Source organism: Mirounga angustirostris, unplaced genomic scaffold, assembly GCF_029215605.1.
Source record: "Mirounga angustirostris isolate CCGP_5_RB_7025 unplaced genomic scaffold, mMirAng1.0.hap1 SCAF_7, whole genome shotgun sequence".
Classification (NCBI taxonomy): Eukaryota; Metazoa; Chordata; class Mammalia; order Carnivora; family Phocidae; genus Mirounga; species Mirounga angustirostris.
This window is the reverse complement of record NW_026991715.1, coordinates 64,670,642-64,688,856: the sequence shown is the minus strand read 5'-3', so window position 1 is coordinate 64,688,856 and position 18,215 is coordinate 64,670,642. Positions and strand designations below refer to the sequence as shown.

Sequence of the window (18,215 nt, the reverse complement as noted above, 5' to 3'; positions counted from 1 at the left end):
TGACCTGAGCCGAAGGCAGTCGCTTAACCAACTGAGCCACCCAGGCGCCCCTAGTCCATGTTATTTAAAGTACAGTGACAACACATAATTTTTAAATGAGTCATATAATGAGTGAGAATTTGGGCAGAATCTTCTTTGGAATATATTAAATTTTTCCCTTTGAAAGTATAAAACTCATCAAACTATGATTTAAAATGCACAGCAATCAATATTTATTGTTCTCTTTATTTTGTTTTAATTAAGGCTTGGAAAATAAAGTAAGGAGGATACAATTTTGGTTTCTTAGCAAAAGATGGAGCCAGTCATAGCGTGTTTTCTTAAGTACTAACCCTTGAAAAATATAGCAAATTTCAAATAAGAATCAGCACCTTCTTTTCATGGCATGTTGCTAAGTCTCCACAATGTCTTCATCTGATAAGATTTTAATTGAGAAATCAGAAGCCAAGTGCTTCCTCCAGATCACAGAGAGCAACTGAGTACAGAACTCATTACTGTTACTCATTGACATAGTAGCTGCCAAACATTTTCAACAAGATAAATATTGTTTCTGTCAGTTCAGCTCTCTTTCAATCAATGGCTTTGGCTCCCCCAGGCAATGGATAAATCAGGGTGCATCCTACAACATGCTCTGACCTTTAAGGTCAACTTCTATTAATTATTCAGTGATGGAGGTCAAGCTATATTCTTCACAATGATGTCCTGACCCCACATTTCTGTGGTAAGGCTCACCTCACAACCAGGCATGCTGTCTATCAGGCCATCATGTAATGAACATTGAAGGGGGTGGGCAGAGAGTCTTTTTGTGTAGTTTACCAATCACCATAATGCCAAGGACATTTTTTCCCTCACCCTTTTCCCTTTAATAGTGTCTTGTATTTTTAGAGTACTCTATTTATTAAAATGTTAATATACATATTATTCTTGTAATAACCTTGAAATAAGCAGTTGAGCTAATACCAATCTCAGTGTTAAATAGGAAAATGATTCTATGATAAATGTAATGACTAGACCAAGGTCATAGATTTCTGCTAAAGGCAGGCAGAACAGATGTTAAACCCGAAGTTTTGTCCAATGCATTGTCCATGGTCCAGTGTCTGTGTTCAAATTAAACTGTGCCTATTACACATATGGGGATGGGTGCTTTGAAACAATAAAAGAACCTGAAGATATAATAGTAATTATAATAATACCTTTAATTACAGTGTTTGTCACATGCTGAGCATGCTTTCTTGGAACTCTGTAAGAACACATTCTTTTAACGGATTGCATCATGGTATTGTGGTTAAGAATTCAGCCGGACTGAATTCAATCCTGGCTCTTCTGTTTACTAGCTCTGTTACTTTGGGCAAGTTGCTTAACCTCTTGATGCCTTAGTTCCTTGTCTGTAAAATTGGGGTAATAATAATACTAACTTTGAAGGGGTTTTGTTCAAATTAAATGAGCTAATATATGTTAGACCCTTAGAACAGCACTTAGCTTATAATAAGAGCTATATAGGAGTTATAAAATAAGTAAATATAAATAGTTAAATCTTATAGACAATTCAAGAGCTACATACAGAAATCAGACTTCTAAGTTCCTGAATATTCCTCCATCATTTTAGTCATTAATAACATTATTTAGATGTCCAGTAAATCCTGATCTATTATTTTTATGTCAGGATTTTTTCTGCTTGTGCTTGAATATGCAAACTGGGGGCAATTTAGCTGTCAGCTTTTAATTTTTCAAAAATTTCTTTCCTTCAACGTATAATTTGACAAATCACCTTATTTGGTATGGGAAAAAGAGAACCCTATGTTTTATTATTTGAAAATTATGAGTAATAAGTAATGCTTGCATAATTAGGAATCGGCCTTTTAGGAGTATAGCTTTCCTTATGCTTACAGCAAATAACTTATGAATTGATTTTTTCTTTATAAGAATGTAAAATGAGAATCTGTAAAGATATAATAAATACCAAGTTAAAATTTATGATACCATATTAATATTAGATTTTTAGATGTGATAGATCAACAGTATCTTTGTGGTTTTGCATAAAAATAGAATCACAGAGTACAAAAGCCACTAGGATCTTCCATTTAACCAATATTATTGAGCATCTTTTAAAGGTTATTCCTGACCCCCAGAGGCTAATCTCCCTTTTGTCTGTGACCCCAAAATAAAAAGCCTGCCCTTGAGATACTTCTGTTTGGGAAGGGATCATAAAACACACACATCAGTAGCCATTACACAATGAGGTAAATAATCATCATAAAAAGAGAACACAGTGCAATAGGTAGCAGCAGGAGGAAAGGTTATTTTGAGTCCCGGGGATCAGATTTGACAGCTAAGATAGCTTTTAAAACTGGCTGGGATGGAAGTGTAGTTCACCAGCCAAGTTATTAGAGGGGAATGTTTTAAGCAAAACGAAGGATGATAAACATAAAGCTGAGGAACTTGGGAACCTTCTGGAAGAATTAGCCTTAGTGGTTGCCCAGAGTACTTGGTGTTTTTAGGGATGATTGGGAGTCAAACCAGCAAGGTGATTTGGACCTATATTGCAAAGGACCTCCAGTCATCTTCTCAGACTATGCTTATAATACAGTTTTCAGTGTTATTAACAAAATTATCCCAGGATCATGATTCAATGACCTCTTTTCATAATACATTATTGAAACATATAAACATTATTTAAAAACAACACAAAACACTTTGCTGAACAGTATTTGAGGTAATTTTTAAGTACTACCTCAGGCTTGTCTTTTGAGGATTAAATTGTACTATTTTTTCCTATTACATTTTTATTCTGCCTCCAAGGTCTTTTTTTCATTTCATTAATTATTGTGATTGTTTTCAGTTAAAACTTGGTCTCGTAGATAGTTGATTTGGGAAAGGCTGAATGTGACTTATTTACTGAAATTAGTGCTAATTTCTAACCTAGAATTTCTAACCAGAAATTATTTGCTGGAGGAAACAATATAAAGTTCTAACAACAGTTTCTGGAATATTCTTCTGTGACTATAAATGTCAGTTGACATGTGGAAAATCCTATGAGAAGCCACCGAATATTTATATTCACCTGGATGGCTACCTAGTTCTGGACACTAAGGAAACTGTTTCAAGAAAAACAAGGGTTTGGTTTTCTTGTCTGTGGACTTAATACACTATATATGAAATACACACAAACTAGATTATTTGCTAGAGAGAAAGCAAAAGATTCGAAGAATACATTTAAGGCTTTGCTTAGTTCAAAATTTTGTAATTTTTTCCTATTGCTAAAATACTTTTAACATTGCTGGTAAGCCAATCATATTCTCCCTTGACCCCACCCCAACCATGATCTCCTTTGTCCCATGTCTGCCTCCCTGCCCTCTTTTTCCTGCCCAGTCTTGCTCCCAGACAGAAAGAAGATAAGATAGTAGTCCCTAGCTCTCTGGGAATTAGTGTAAGGTGGAGCTGGAAGAAGGAGAGAAAGGAAATTAATTTCTTACTCTTTTAGTAGCTAATACAATGTTGGATTATTAGTTGTAATATAGCAGCCTAAAGAAGGCAGGTAATAAGGGCATGGTATTTTGTCCTAGTCAGATCTCATCTGGAGATTTAATTCTTCTTGCTGTATTTCCCAAAAGACCTTGACAAATTTGAATTTATCAGGAGGTTAAAAAAATGATGACCGGGGTATATGCCATGATATATGAAATTAAGTGGAGAGGTTTATCTCAGTTAAGAAGAGAATTATGGGGAATATGATAACTGTTTTCAGATATTTGAATGGCTGTTATGTCAAAGAAAGAGCCATATCATCCCATTGTTTTCCAGAGGCTAGCCCTGGGAGAGCAATGTGACATGTTTCTTTATGAGATTTTAAGTTCCCTGCCACTAGAAGTTTTGAAGGAATATTTAGATGTTTAGTTGGCAAGTTGGACTAAGTGACCTTTAAGTCTGGTTTGGATTTAAAATTTTGTTTCTCAAAGTCGCTTACATTCTGTTTTCTGAACAGCCTATATTTACTTGACTATTCTTTTGTTTTTGTTTTTGTTTTGTTTGTTTTGGCAGTTTGGAAGAGTAGAAGTTAATAGTACGCATTCACAACTTGAAAATAAGCAAAAAGACAAGAAGAATGGGGCTTGGGCCCTCCCTGAATAGCCCTATACCTTTATTCGATTTCATTGTCTTAAAGTTAGACCTGTCTACTTTTTTATCAGTTGAGTTCTTTAAAGACATTTCAATTAAGGAAAAATTTGGCCTAGGGAGACCAGTTTTGCAGACAGGGAGATCACATTGTCAATGTCACTTGATTAATGCCTGAGTGTGGATACACTGACTATTTTCCTTTAAAGAAGGTCCTAATGATTCTGAAAAGAAAGCATTTAATTTTAACTTCTATTTTAACAGATAGGAGGAAAAACAATCCTCTTTAGCAGTCATTAACTGACTGCTGAATAAGTCAGTGGCACATTAGATTAGCTGAGTTCTATATAGGCAAGTAGAAGCTGTGCTTTATCTCATAAAGTTAGTGTCCTTGGGATGAGTTCAAACTACGTGAAAAAAAAAAAAAAATTCCCCTAGACCAAAGAGAAACATAGATCCACCAGAGATATCTGAGCTCTCTTCAAATTACACCTGCCCGCTATTATTTTCCCCTTCATCTTTTGAGTTTCAAAAGGTATTTTAATTAAGCCAAGTACGTGGAACTATATTTTGGGAATTCATCATTTCAAAGCCATCATGAAATTTCTGAATTCCTCTTTGTAATATAAGCAGTGAAAAAGGAATGATGTTTTGTTAAAAGCCTTCACAAATTTCGTGGTAAATTTGTCATCTTGGAAATAACTTTAACCTATTAAATGTTTGCTTGTGCACACATACACACACACATTATATGCCAAGATTTTGTAATAAAGCAATTTTCTGTCTTCAAATGGCCACCATTTATTTTTCTTAAAATATTGAAGTTTTATATTACTTAATATAAGAATATTATACTCAGTGGTTAACCCTAAGGCTGCATCTGCCCAAGCACAGAGCTCAGCCATTTCTTTTGTTTCTGTGTCTTGTACTACTTGGACACGGGACCCTGAAAGTTCTACTTGGTCACCACTAATGGTAGCTCTGTTGTGGGAGTAACTTTCACAGGAAGAAGGCACAAATATCATGTTGTCCAATATATTAAAGAAGCATATTACTGTGGATAGGCTGGTGGCATAAAGCAGGATCATTTAAAAGCCTTATTTACAGAAAAGGAATATTTTATATTGTGCACGGTATTATGAGCTAATTTATTTAATGAAATTTGGTCATTTATTTTTGTTTCATGTTTCTATCACTATTTAAATGGAGTCTGATTATTCATTGCAGTATTATTTGTAAGAGAGAAACCCCTGATTCCATCCAAATATCATTCAATAGAGTTAAATAAATTACGGTATGTCCATAAAACAAAACATTAATAAATACTGCCCATATTCACTGAGTATACTGACACAGAAAAATATGTGCAAATATTAGTGAAAAAAGCAAGTTATAGAACAGCATGTGTTGTATAGTCCTTTTATTTATATTATAAATAAATATTTAATTTATATACTATATGTACATGTATTCATATGTATATGAATTTTACTTCAAAATTCAGTTTATGGTGGGTTTTATTTGGTAATTTAGATGATTTCATACATATACTCCTAATGCAAACCTTAACCCATTTTGACAGGTTTTGTTTGTTTGTTTGTTTGTTTTTTGCCAACCCCTTAATCACAAAATCTCTTCTGACATTAACATTTTATGTGCAATGATTCTGTGATTTCCTTGAGTGGATGCTGTCACTGAGATTTGTGTCAATCTTGCTGGTTTTCCCATTGCCTTTTAGTTTTTTTTCTTTTGGTTTTAACAGACTTGCTTTTTAGATTAGTGCATTTGCCCAGACTTATGGAAATGACTTGAGGTTGAAGTGAGCAGTTTCCCACATGTAAATAAAACAGAAATCCATGGAACGTGAGCCTGATGGTATCATTTTCCTTTTGTCAGATGCTGTGAAACAAAATAATATGGGTGCTGTGACCATCTGAATGTCCCATGTGTTGTGCCGGTAACCTCTGCTGCATGGCTTCCCTTGTCACAGAACATAGCATTCTCTTTGCAGAACTACTTCCTCTCTCCCAAATTACATTTTCAGAAAGATTATGAATTAATTTTATTTAAAATTGATGCAATCTGAGCTATCATATATATATTAGCTGTTAATCTGCTTGGTCCTTTTCAAATTTCTTCTTTCCATTTGCCCATGAATTTTCTTAGGATATCTTAGGTTTAATTACCAATCCTTACTTTACATAGCTCACAGTACTGTAAAAACAGACATTAAATTTACTTACTAGACTTCATTTCTCATCTCTAAAATTAGACAGCTTTCCAAAAATATTTACTCAGTACCAATCATGTGCACTATACAAAATTAAAACATAACTGTTGCCCTGAATGAAGGATAGTAGATAATGTCCGGCTTGGGAACAAGACTGGAAAATATTGCTATTTTGTTTCACACTGGCTTTATTTAGGTTATAGTTTAAAAGTCAGCGGGAATCAAAGGGGACAACTACACAAATCTGGAGACTAAACTAAATGCTAATATACTGAGGATGGTGAAATTTGAATTGAGTCTACAAGGGTGGGATGAATTTGGATAGGGAAGGAGAACACATAGAATAAACAAAGGATTGAGGACAATTGAATAGATAAATGATATGCTGAATTATAAGGCCTTTGTAATGTCAAATCACCTAGCTTAAAGATCTTTAGTGCTTCCTTTAAGCAGGAAAATGTATCCTAATTATGTCCCCAATGTCTCTTTGATACTAGCTGGGAGATGAGTCATATTATTTACCAACTTCCCAGTACTCTGGTTTAGTTTTATAAATTATGTATTTTTTAACTCAGTGACAAAACAATGAAACTAAAGCTTCCATTCATTTTTTTAATTATTTTTCCCATTTGTACCTATTTCTAAAGTGAGAAAATCGCAAATGCACTGCTAATTGCTGTTAACATGATTCACTGTTTAATATTGTGAAACCCATGTGAGGTGCATCACTACTAAACATAGAAAGTGCATTTTGTGGTTCTATTTTAATGAATCTATTTAGTTAATAAGCATTAGTTTGATGCTTTCTTAGTTAGTTTAAAATCACAGATTTATTTTTTCATGAGATGATCAAATGGTCATTAGAGTAACCATTGTCTTTTGAACCATTATTCCTTTTCTCTCCTGCCCCAAGAAAGTAGATCTGATTTATATGACTATATAATTACATAAGTCAGTATATATATAATTATTTATATTTATATCTATAGAGATATAGATATATATAGATATAGATAGATAGATCTATGTAACTAAAACATAGATGAAGGGCGCCTGGGTGGCTCAGTTGGTTGGGCGACTGCCTTCGGCTCAGGTCATGATCCTGGAGTCCTGGGATCAAGCCCCACGTCGGGCTCCCTGCTCAGCAGGGACTCTGCTTCTCCCTCTGACCCTCCCCCTCTCATGCTCTCTCTATCTCATTCTCTCTCTCAAATAAATAAAATCTTAAAAAAATAATAAAAAATAAAATATAGATGAAGATGTAAGGTTTTCTCTTTGATAAGTCTAGTAATGTAGCCTAATGAAACAGCTGAATTTTATTGAGCAACAAAGTGGAGTGTATTAAATATTTATCTATATTGTTTTATTTCTCTTGACAAATATTTATTGAACCCTACAACATTGTAGACTCTGTTCTAAAACTACAATTATAATGGTGAACAAAAAAGTCACAGCCCTGACCTCATGAAACTCCTAGTCCAATGGAGGAGACTAATAAACATACAAATATATACTTACATACTAACTACATGTGTACATAATTATATATATTACATATTTTTAACTGTACTCAAATAGATGCCATTCTCCAAGTTTAGCACAGGAATCAAAATGCATGTGAAAGACTAATAGCATAGAGAAGACTTCGTAATTCTCTGAATACTTTCAATGCAAACATTATCTGTTGTTTCTCATTGTGTCCCAAACATTGTGCAGTTCTGAGAGTGTATAACTGACCAAATCATTTGCTGTCTGAAGTCTTTGGCTGGGAGAGAATAATATTCCTCTTTGTATTTTCACAAGGAAGAAGTTGGTAATGGCAACTTTTAAGTCCTAAGGTATGTCCTCTTTGGGCCATTGGCCAAAAAACGGATGAACAAACAAATAATAAAACAAAAACCATATGAACCAAAACCTATCTCTAAATACATCTCTGAATACTTCCAGAAGCAACTCTACAACCTATTTAAACGACTAAGTTCACAAATTTGAAATTGTAATTTACTTTTCTTTTCCTTAGTAATCACACACATACACACACACATACATATTCACATTTATAGCATTTATCACCTCGCAAGCATGGATAATCATACATAAATATTGTTATTTTTTCATCACTGCAGTTGAATCAAAACTTCTGAAATATTGTCAGAGTTTAAGAGTATATATTTCTTGTTTCTTTGTTTATGGAAATAATGAATTACAAGATAATTTCAGACTTGCAGAGCATATCTGGTACATAATTAACTAGATTTATAATATAGCAAACAAATGATCCTTAAATCAATATGAATTGAGTAACATCCATATGTAAAATAGATTATAATATTCTAAGAAATGTATTTTATATATTTCATAATGAACTATTCCTATTTGATGGGAATAGCTATAGCTATTATAGCTTTATAAATTGAGTTCCTTCCCACCTACCACCCCCCACTTTGACTCTCCAGACTTTTACTAATAATGACCATTTAAGTCAGCACTTCTACAAGGCTTTATGGTATGGTGGTGAGTCACAGTGGGTATAGAATTGTTTTTGGAATGGATAGACTTTCCAGGTTATAAAAGTTCACTTAAAACACCCAAGGATAAGACAAACAAAGACAGGAGATATAAGAATTGTTGATACCGTATAGAACTAAAGCCTGTCCCGTGAAGAAGTATGTGTGTTTTAATATTATATGTGTATCACTGCAGCACACAGCCTGTCAGGTTTGGGTAGTTACTGTACTTGAGAGTTGATCCTGTGGAACAAAAGAGAAAGGTTGGGAAGGAAGGAGAAAAGAGGGAAGGGGAGTCTACAGGTTGCCTTCTTCTGACACCTACTAACCCAGTTCATAAACATGTACACTGTCAGACCATCCTAAATAAACAACTTCAAAATCATGGTAGGTTTAGTGTATCAAAACGTGGTCATGAGCTCTGTGGGAAAATTATGTGCTGAAAGCCCAGCTGCCCTCAGAATGCAACGCCCAAGGCTGTATGTACTTTCCGTCTCAACTGCCTCAGACATAATTAATTCCTTATGTGTTCTAATATATTTTAAATGGGAACAACAAAACTGGTTATAGTAGTGGCAGCATGTCATGTAGTTGCAAATTAGAGAAAACTAAAACTAGATAAACAATAAAGTAGAAGAATTTTTCCTCAGAACTGAAGGTCCAGATTTGGGTAAGAATATGATTTAGTGGCTGAACTATATCATCAGTAATCTAATTTCTTTCTGTTCTTCCATTCTGCCTTTGAGCAGGATTGGCTTCTTTCTAGCGCTGGCTCCCATCATGGCTGCAAAATGTCTGCCAGCTCACTTCTGGGACCACAGGCTTCCTGTCTGGGTCTAAAGGGAAGAGAAAGAGGTTTTTTTCCAGACACTTTCTCAGAAGATTAAAGAAACCTTTCCAAGAGCCTCACCTCACCCAAGCACACACAAACTTGATCTTACACATCACTGTCCCCAAATGGGTCTTATGCTTACCTAGACGAATAATGGTGGCCAGGAAAATGGAAAAGATTTGTTTAGTTCTGAGATACAAGCTTCCCCTCTATATCCAAAGGATAAGTTATCTTCCTCCAAAGTATTGATGTAGATATCCAAATAAACCTGAAGATGATACAAGAGAAAGAGCTTTGAGAGCTGGTGAAGCAACCCCAGTACATATTGTGAAGGGTTTCCTATAAGCCTGCTAATTTACTGCTGCAGTTCCAACAACTGCACCCATGGCTCTTTCCTATTGCAATAAATTTTGATGGGTATAGCCATCATTCTCAACATTTAGTGTTTGTAACAGTCACCTGCTGCACTTTTTAAAAATGCAGAAACCTGAACTAACACCCAAATTCAAACTCAGTAGATCTGGGGCATTTTAATGAATGCCCAGGGTGATGTTATGAGCAATGAGAGGGCTGCACATCTAAGTTGTCTATATCAGATATATATTTTTGCTGTTTTTCTACTGTCACCGTCATTTCAGTACATCCTCCTGCATTGTGACCAGGCAGAGCAATACAGAGTTACTTGTTTAGCTTTGTTTTGCTTGGTGCATGTGTTTTGTTTTGTTTTGTTTTTTGTAAATATTTTATTTGTTTATGACAGAGAGGGAGAGAGAGGGAGAATGCAAGAGGGGGAAGGGGCAGAGGGAGAGGGAGAGCAAATCTCAAGCCGACTCTGCACTGATCATAGAGCCTGATTCAGGGCTCCATCCCACGACCCTGAGATCATGACCCGAGCCAAAATCAAGAGTCAGACCCTTAACTGACTGAGCCACCCAGATGCCCCGGTGCATGTGTTTTTAATTTCTGGGATTAAAGGAACTTGCATGTGACAAAGACATATTTTTTGATTTGCTGATTTCAATGAGTTCTGAGAAGCAAATGGAAAAGTGAAAAATCATTTGGGTAGCATGGCATTATCTTCTGTGGTAATTATTTTACTTAAATTTCACTAAATAGGCCACTAATGTCTACTTTGAGGCTTATTTGTACCTTTGGGGCTCTAGCTGCCACCTGTTAATAGTTCATGATGCTCTGTTTGGTAACATAGCTAGCCACTTACAAGACCCTCTTTGCTAGAGATCACTGCAAGAGTGAATTAATAGTAATACTAACCCTTATGTATGTGCCTTTGTGTGTGTGTGTGTGTGTGTGTATTTTAATAGTATGAGTACTGGTTAGTGACATCTTTGTATTACGAAGAACCACCATTATGGAGATGTATAGAAACAGAATTCTATGCAGACCTGTGTATCTGCTGACTCTAATACTGCTAATCTGTTACAAAGATATTTTTAGGTATCACAGGCTTAAGTGTAGGTTAGTGCACTGCTTACCCCACAGGCTTTGGTTTTAAGACATTCTACTTGCTAAGACATCTATAAATTTAATTGTCTTTGTTTCTGTGCTGGATAGTTCTTTCCGAAAATTTCTTGCTTATCCATATGTAATGGAGGGATAAAATGTTAGCATTTCTAATCTTACTTCCTTAGGCATCACATGCTTAGGATATTTTAACTAGACACTCTAGATTTCATCTGCCAGTGTTGTAAGGGACCTAAAGAAGTTTCCCGGTCCCCACATCCAGTTTTTTTTTTTTCCCCATTATGCTTAAGTCCAAGTAACACTGTCAGAGATCTAGCCAGTCCTCACTCCATGACTCTATTCCCCTTTTTCCCTTTCTCTCTTAGTGGATACTGAGTCAACACTTTGGGAGAAAGTAAGGCATAGTGGAAAGATTTTGGTTTGAAAGTCACATTGACTTGAGCTCAAATTCAAATGGACCTTGGACAAATTGCTCAGTCACTCTAAACCTCTGTATCAAATATAAGTAATTTTCATCTCATCATAGCTTTATAAATTGAGTTCCTTCCCCCCCCCCACTTTGACTCTCCAGACTTTTACTAATAATGACCATTTAAGTCAGCACTTCTACAAGGCTTTATGGTATTTTTCTAAAAGGGAATTCCTGGAAGCTACTGACAGTTTTCCACTTCGAACATGTTATGATATATTTTGGACATAATAAAGCAGCAAATGGCTTTTTAAATATTTATGTTCTCCACACCATGCATGCCAAGTGTGTTTGCTCTCTCCATTTCTTTATGTGCCAAGGAGACAAGCCAAACCGTGTGAGAGGAAAATACTGTCAGGACACAAAGTCAGTTTGTCTAAGGTGTGCTCTGTGCACAGGTAACCTTAATGGGAAAGAGTAGAGACTGCTCCCTGGCTACACAGTGATACCTTGATTAACGAATCACCTGGGAACAAAGCTCCTTTATAAGCAATTCAGCTGAGTAAATTTTTATTTTAAAACTTCATGGATCAAATGAAATAGTACCTGCTGGTGTCATATAACTCAACGGTAATATTTGGGGTAAGCTGCGCTTGTGTACAGAGCAGAAATACCCCCTCACAGAGTCTGTCTGTTAGTGTAAAGGGGAAGAGGTGGATTCTAGGCAATATTGTGAAGCAACTTCAGATAAACTCTTTTTTTCACTCTTACAACACCATGCTCAATCCCCTACATACACATAACAGATTATTACCCTTGGAGTCTGGCTGCTCTTAAAAATTCGTCCCTTTTAAAACAGGAATCAGACTGATTCACACTTTGAGTTATAGTTCATGTTACCTTATATTGGTGTTACTTAGTAATGTCTTGGGGCACCTCAATGGCTCAGTCAGTTAAGTGTCCGACTCTTGATTTCTGCTCAGGTCATGATCTCAGGGTTGTGAGGTCGAGCCCCATGGGGGGCTCCACACTGGGTGTGGAGGCTGCTTAAGATTCTCTTCTCTCTCTGCACCACCCCCTCAATTTTTTTTTTAATTCCTCCCTTTTAAAACAGGAATCAGAATGATTCCCACTTTGAGTTATAGTTCATGTTACCTATATTGATATTATCTAGTAATGCCTCAATCCTGGCTACAAATTAATACCGTTGAAAGAGATTGTGACTTAATTGGTTTGAGGGAGGGCCCAGAGTTTGGCATTCTAAGATACATTCATGGTTGTGAACCACTGCTTTAGCATAAAGTTGTATTTTCATATTGTGGCCTTTCCTTTTATAATATCCATGTTTATCATTTGTGGGTTGTAGACCACGAGCATCAAAACCACTTGGGGTCAACCTTCAAAATTCAGGTTTTTGTGGCTTCACCACAGAATCACCACTTCTGAATCTTAAAGTGTGTGATACGTGTGAGTTGAGTGTGTTTATGTGTAACCCCTATCTTATTTATAAAATGTCTACTTCATGGAACAAAATTTTTACTATCCACAATGCCTTTTGATTCCTCTTTGCTAATAGAAAATTCCCACAAAGTGGTGGTAGGATATTCATATGTTATATACAATTTATATTATTAAACAATATAATTCATAATAACTATAATTTACACTCAAACTAAATAGTCAATCTTGTTTGCAAAAAGGAAGGGAAATCAGATTCAGACAACTGAATGGTCTTTTCTAATAAATATGTATTTTAGAGTATAAAAGTATATAAATGTTAATTTAATGTAAATGCCCATTAATTTGTCATTATCCAATTACCTAATGGCAGATTTCTAATGTATTCACAAAATTACAAGTCAGGAGCTTATAGTCATTGTTTGAAAATGCAAAATATATTTATGTTCAATTTCTCTCTTTCTCTCTCTCTCCCTCCCCACCCCCATCCACCCACCCTTTCCCTGTCCCCACTTCACCTCTTTTCCTCTTATCATAGCATCAGATGAAGAAGAGCCAACTTCAGCAGGTAAAGTTCCTATGTTGCTAAGATTATTTCTATTTAATTTAATGCCCTTATTAATAGACCCTTCACCCTTTGAAGTGGATTTTTTCAGGTTTCAACCAAAAAAACAAGCACTTGTTTCATCTATTGACTTTTTTATTTCTTGGACCCATTATGCTGTCCCAGATTAAATTATGTTGGTTATAAGTTTTAAATAAAAAAAGAATTGAAGATAAACTACCACAGAAGAAAACACAATATAAAATATCGCATCAACATTCAAGAATAAGGAAATGAGAAAATTAAAACATTAAGAAAAATGCCCAAAATAACAAAATGAGGAAAAACTAAAATGATAAAATGCAGAAAATTAATAAAATGAGCAGAATGAAAAAAGGAAAATGGTAAAATGAAATGCCATGATAGAATATTGCATTATCAAATATATAACAGGCACTAAACATGCTATTCATTTAAGTTTAAGGATAAAAATCATATTGTTGTCTCAAACACTTTATTTAAAACAAATTTTTACAGTTATAACTTAATGATCCTGAAACTTGGCATCGTAACTTTGCTTCTCATCCAGCTAACCAGCATTTATCAAGCACAGCCTCAAGTTTGAACTAAGTACTATGAAGAACGCTAATGGTAGAGAAGGCGCTGTATCTTCTAGGTTTTAGGACAATGGGATGGATCAAAGAGAAATGCCAGGAGCCTGAAGACCAGACATATTTATAAGGATAAAGTAGGCGGCGCAGCTGTTGTGGTTAGCAATAAATAAAAGGCCCAGGCAGACCAGCAACATCAGGAAAAAGGAGTCAGGTCCTGAGATGTAGGGGTCAGAGGCTGGTCTGAAGAGGAAAACCAGATCTCAGCACTAGATTCCTTCTTAGACAAGTAATTGCGGAATTCTAATAAATAAGTCTGAGAGACAAGAGCAGGAAATGGTTACTGAAACCAATGAACAAAAGGCAGCCTGATTTTATAGGAAGGAGGGGGCAATCTAGCCCAGTTACTGGAACTTAGGTACAAGGTAGGGTCATTTCAATTCATAGACCTAACTTATTTCCACTGGTTCCAGACTTCCTGTTTTCTACCTTCCTCCAAAAGTGGCTGGGTGGGGATCTTTATCTGTAGGAGTAAATTTGAAAGATCAAAAATTCAGTGGAAGAAAATGAAGTAGATGTCTTACAAAAATCTTTCATAAACCCAAAGGATGCCTTATTGCATGATACTCATTATAATTCCTTTGATAATGGAATCACAGAATTAGATAAACTCTCAATTATATGAGCTCCCTATCATTTTCTCCCAGTCTAGTCAATATTGTGCGGCCCATTTTTAGGAGCAATCTAATCACATGACTCAATAGCAAACTCATCCGTTGCTATGACTCCTCTTGTCTAGTTCCTGACTTCTTTTTGCCCTAACTTGAGGCATTAGTGTTCGCTGGGTTGCCCAAAGATTCCTGTATTTCTCAACCTTAGTTGAGTTTTCTCTTTGTATCAATTCTTAATGAGCAAGATGCCTTTCTAGCTCAGGCTCGTTCCTCTCCCATCTTACACCCCACACCTTGCTCTGTTGCCTGCCAAACAATTTTGGTGCCAATGCAAAAGAATTACGATTTTTGCATAGTGAGGATTAATTTTAACATAGTGTAAATGATATTTAAGTATAATATAACTATTTCTTGGTGTGATTTTATTATTTTAAAGTTATTTTAATAAGTTATCTGCCTACTAAGAAAACCTTCTGGCAAATGCAACTGAGTATTTTTTTCCCTAAATATTTATTTTACTCTAGAGTGATCTGAACATCATAAAGTTTAAATTATGGTTTAAAAGTATTTTTGTTTTTAGATGTGACCAGATGTTTTTGTTGTGATTTTAGCACAGACTTTTAGAATAGAACAAAAAGGTATTCTTAAGGAATATTTTAACAAAATATTTCATATACAGATCAGCATTGAGAAAATTTGTCATTTAGGAAAGCAGGCACTCCTTCTATATAAAAACTGCCAGTGGGAGTTAAATGTTTTCCTTTTAATTTTATCAAAGTACATAATAAAAAGAGTATTATTGTGTAGTATTAAACCTTTGACAAAATATTTATTATGAGATTTGTGAAAACTTGGTTTTATAAGGAACGTGAATAGTTGTGGAAAGTGGATTATGATTACTTTAGTTCTTTTTGGTACCATTTGCCACCAGTTATTTCAACATTTTTCTTAAATGAATATTTATTATCTGTTTATGTAATATTCTTCTTCATTAATATTTATTCAAAATATACCTTTTATTTAAAACTGTTATACAGAATATATTTATTTCATAAATGGTTAATAATGCTCTGTTTCTACTCTCATCATCTTCCATTAACAGAATTTATCTAGAATAATCTTTTCTAAGCTCAGACTCATGTTATGGTTCTTTATTTTTTCTTTCTTTCCCAGTACTTCTCCATACTGTTTGTATCATCAATGAAATGCAATCTTTTGTTTGCCCCCAAATTTTACCTGAATTAAACATTTACATGTTCCTACATGATATCTTCAATATCCTTATCAGACTCATATTCTTCCTTCAGATTCACAGCATAATTGGACAGTAATTCCTTCAAATACATACTTTAATTTCTTTAAATTAAATAATTTAAATGTTTCCAGTAGAAGATCTGCTAATCCTCAAAGTTCAATAGGAGAAGAAATTATAAAGTAAATGGGGGTGTCACAGGCTCCTGATTATTAGTTATTAACATATGAATTATGAATTAAGAATGATCATTTTAAGCGAATCTACACATGACATCAGTGCAGGTCCCTAGTGGATACTGCTACTGAATGATACTCTTTATTAAATGTTTGCAATGTATGGATATTGTATAACAAATCTAGGTTGTTTTTACCCCACAGGTACACAGAATTGGATTAATTATAATTCCACAATGTGACAAATTCTCATTGTTCAGAACTATTTCTAAAAAGAATAATAGGTTTCTATCTTGAATAATATATAGTGTGAAAAAAATCAGAACAATAGACAATATAACTCTGAGAAAATTAATGAGATATTAGATAGTGTTTTACTCGTGTTATAATGCTACAAAATGATATAGGCCTTTCTCTTTACAATAGAGCCTATTTGATTAGCCTTTAATTTGGAATTATTATGACTGCTGTTATTCAAACAGATAACTGAACCCTCTAGTCTGTTTCCACATTACAATGTTTACAAAATTTTTAAGCTTTATCCTGTGTTTATTTATTCAAATATGCCTAATTTCTCTTACTTGAACTTCTAAATTGCCATCCAAAAAAGCAAGCGCTTAATAACTGCTTTTTTTGTGTGTTATTTTGTGGATGGGAAGCATAATACATCACATCTGTGTTTCTCCTTGTGGGGATATATCCTGTTATTGAATATAGAGCATCTGCTTGTTAATCATTCATCTCTGAAGGTTCTGATGGGATGCATTAGCCTAGAGGAACATGTTTTGTAGCATCTGAGTTACTAGGGCGGTTTCACCTAACACCTGTTTCTGTAACTACTGAAAGCTCCTTTTTATTTATCTTAGTTGAATCTTATGCTCAGATATTTAAACATCTTATTTCATTGAGTATAAAGAGCACACCCATGAACTATACAAGAAATCTATTCAAACTAGGTTATATCCCAATAATTACAAACTAATGAGATTCATATTTTTAGAGTGGCCATACGGATGCTGTACTTTCAAATGAATCACCTTTAGAGGTGATATATATGATCCAATTATGTTGCTATTGCTCAAATAGTTTTTGGAAGTTCTCTTTTGTAATTTCCTTCAGAATCTGCTTATGACATTATAACATAAATTATTCCTTTATAGTTTCAGAACTGTGCTACTGTATTCATCAGACTTTGGCCTAATAAATATGCCTTCAAAAACAAAGATTTACAATTATTAAGAATGTGTAGTGTGTGTGTATCTGTGTGTGTGAAATATAGATCCGTTTATAACTTTGAAAAGAAATCAGTTTACAACTTTTGAAAGGTGATACATAATATTTAGATTAAATTTCATAAAATAACACTCTTTAATAAAGTTAAGTCAGTGGCTGCTTCCCACTCAGTTGCACAAATCCAATTTTCATTTATCTTTTATTTAAATTTCATAATAGGGAGAGGCTTCATAAACTGATTATACCCATACTTTTGTCTGTGTCCTTTAAAAAATTAAGACATTTGCATTAGAAAATTGACTTCTACAAATGAACTAATCTATATAAAATTTAATTTATTAACTGTAAGGTATATTAAATCAAGCTTATTCTCACATAAATTTCCTCATTCCTCTTAATTTATTTTGTCTTATTAGCTATTATTTTACCTCTCTGGAAATACCATTTATTCATCAAGTTGATGAAATCATTATAAGAATAACAGCAGGGCCAGAAATGAAAAATGTTATTGAATGGGATCAAAATCGGTCAAAAACCGGCTTGTGGAGATCTTTATAGCTCTACAGTAGGACAGTGGCTAAAATTAAAACCACTTACTGTTTTATTCTTACCACCGCAAAAACAAAGCTTGATTTTTTTTTTCTTCTTCTCTTGCCTAAGGACAGATTTTTAATTGTTCTGTCACTTTGTTTTTTAATAT

The 18,215-nt window shown here is 34.4% G+C and overlaps 1 protein-coding gene across 2 annotated transcripts in view; it reads left to right on the top strand.

Moving 5' to 3' along the window:
* Positions 1-18,215, top strand: part of EDIL3 (EGF like repeats and discoidin domains 3) — a 392,992-nt gene that overhangs the window by 123,653 nt on the left and 251,124 nt on the right. Inside the window, exon 3 of one of the 2 annotated variants that reach the window (XM_045897830.3) lies at positions 13,567-13,596. The exons of the other annotated variant lie outside the window; for it this stretch is intronic. Within the exon in view, the coding sequence (XP_045753786.1) occupies positions 13,567-13,596 (30 nt within the window). The remainder of the gene's footprint in view (positions 1-13,566; positions 13,597-18,215) is intronic. 2 annotated transcript variants of the gene reach the window in all.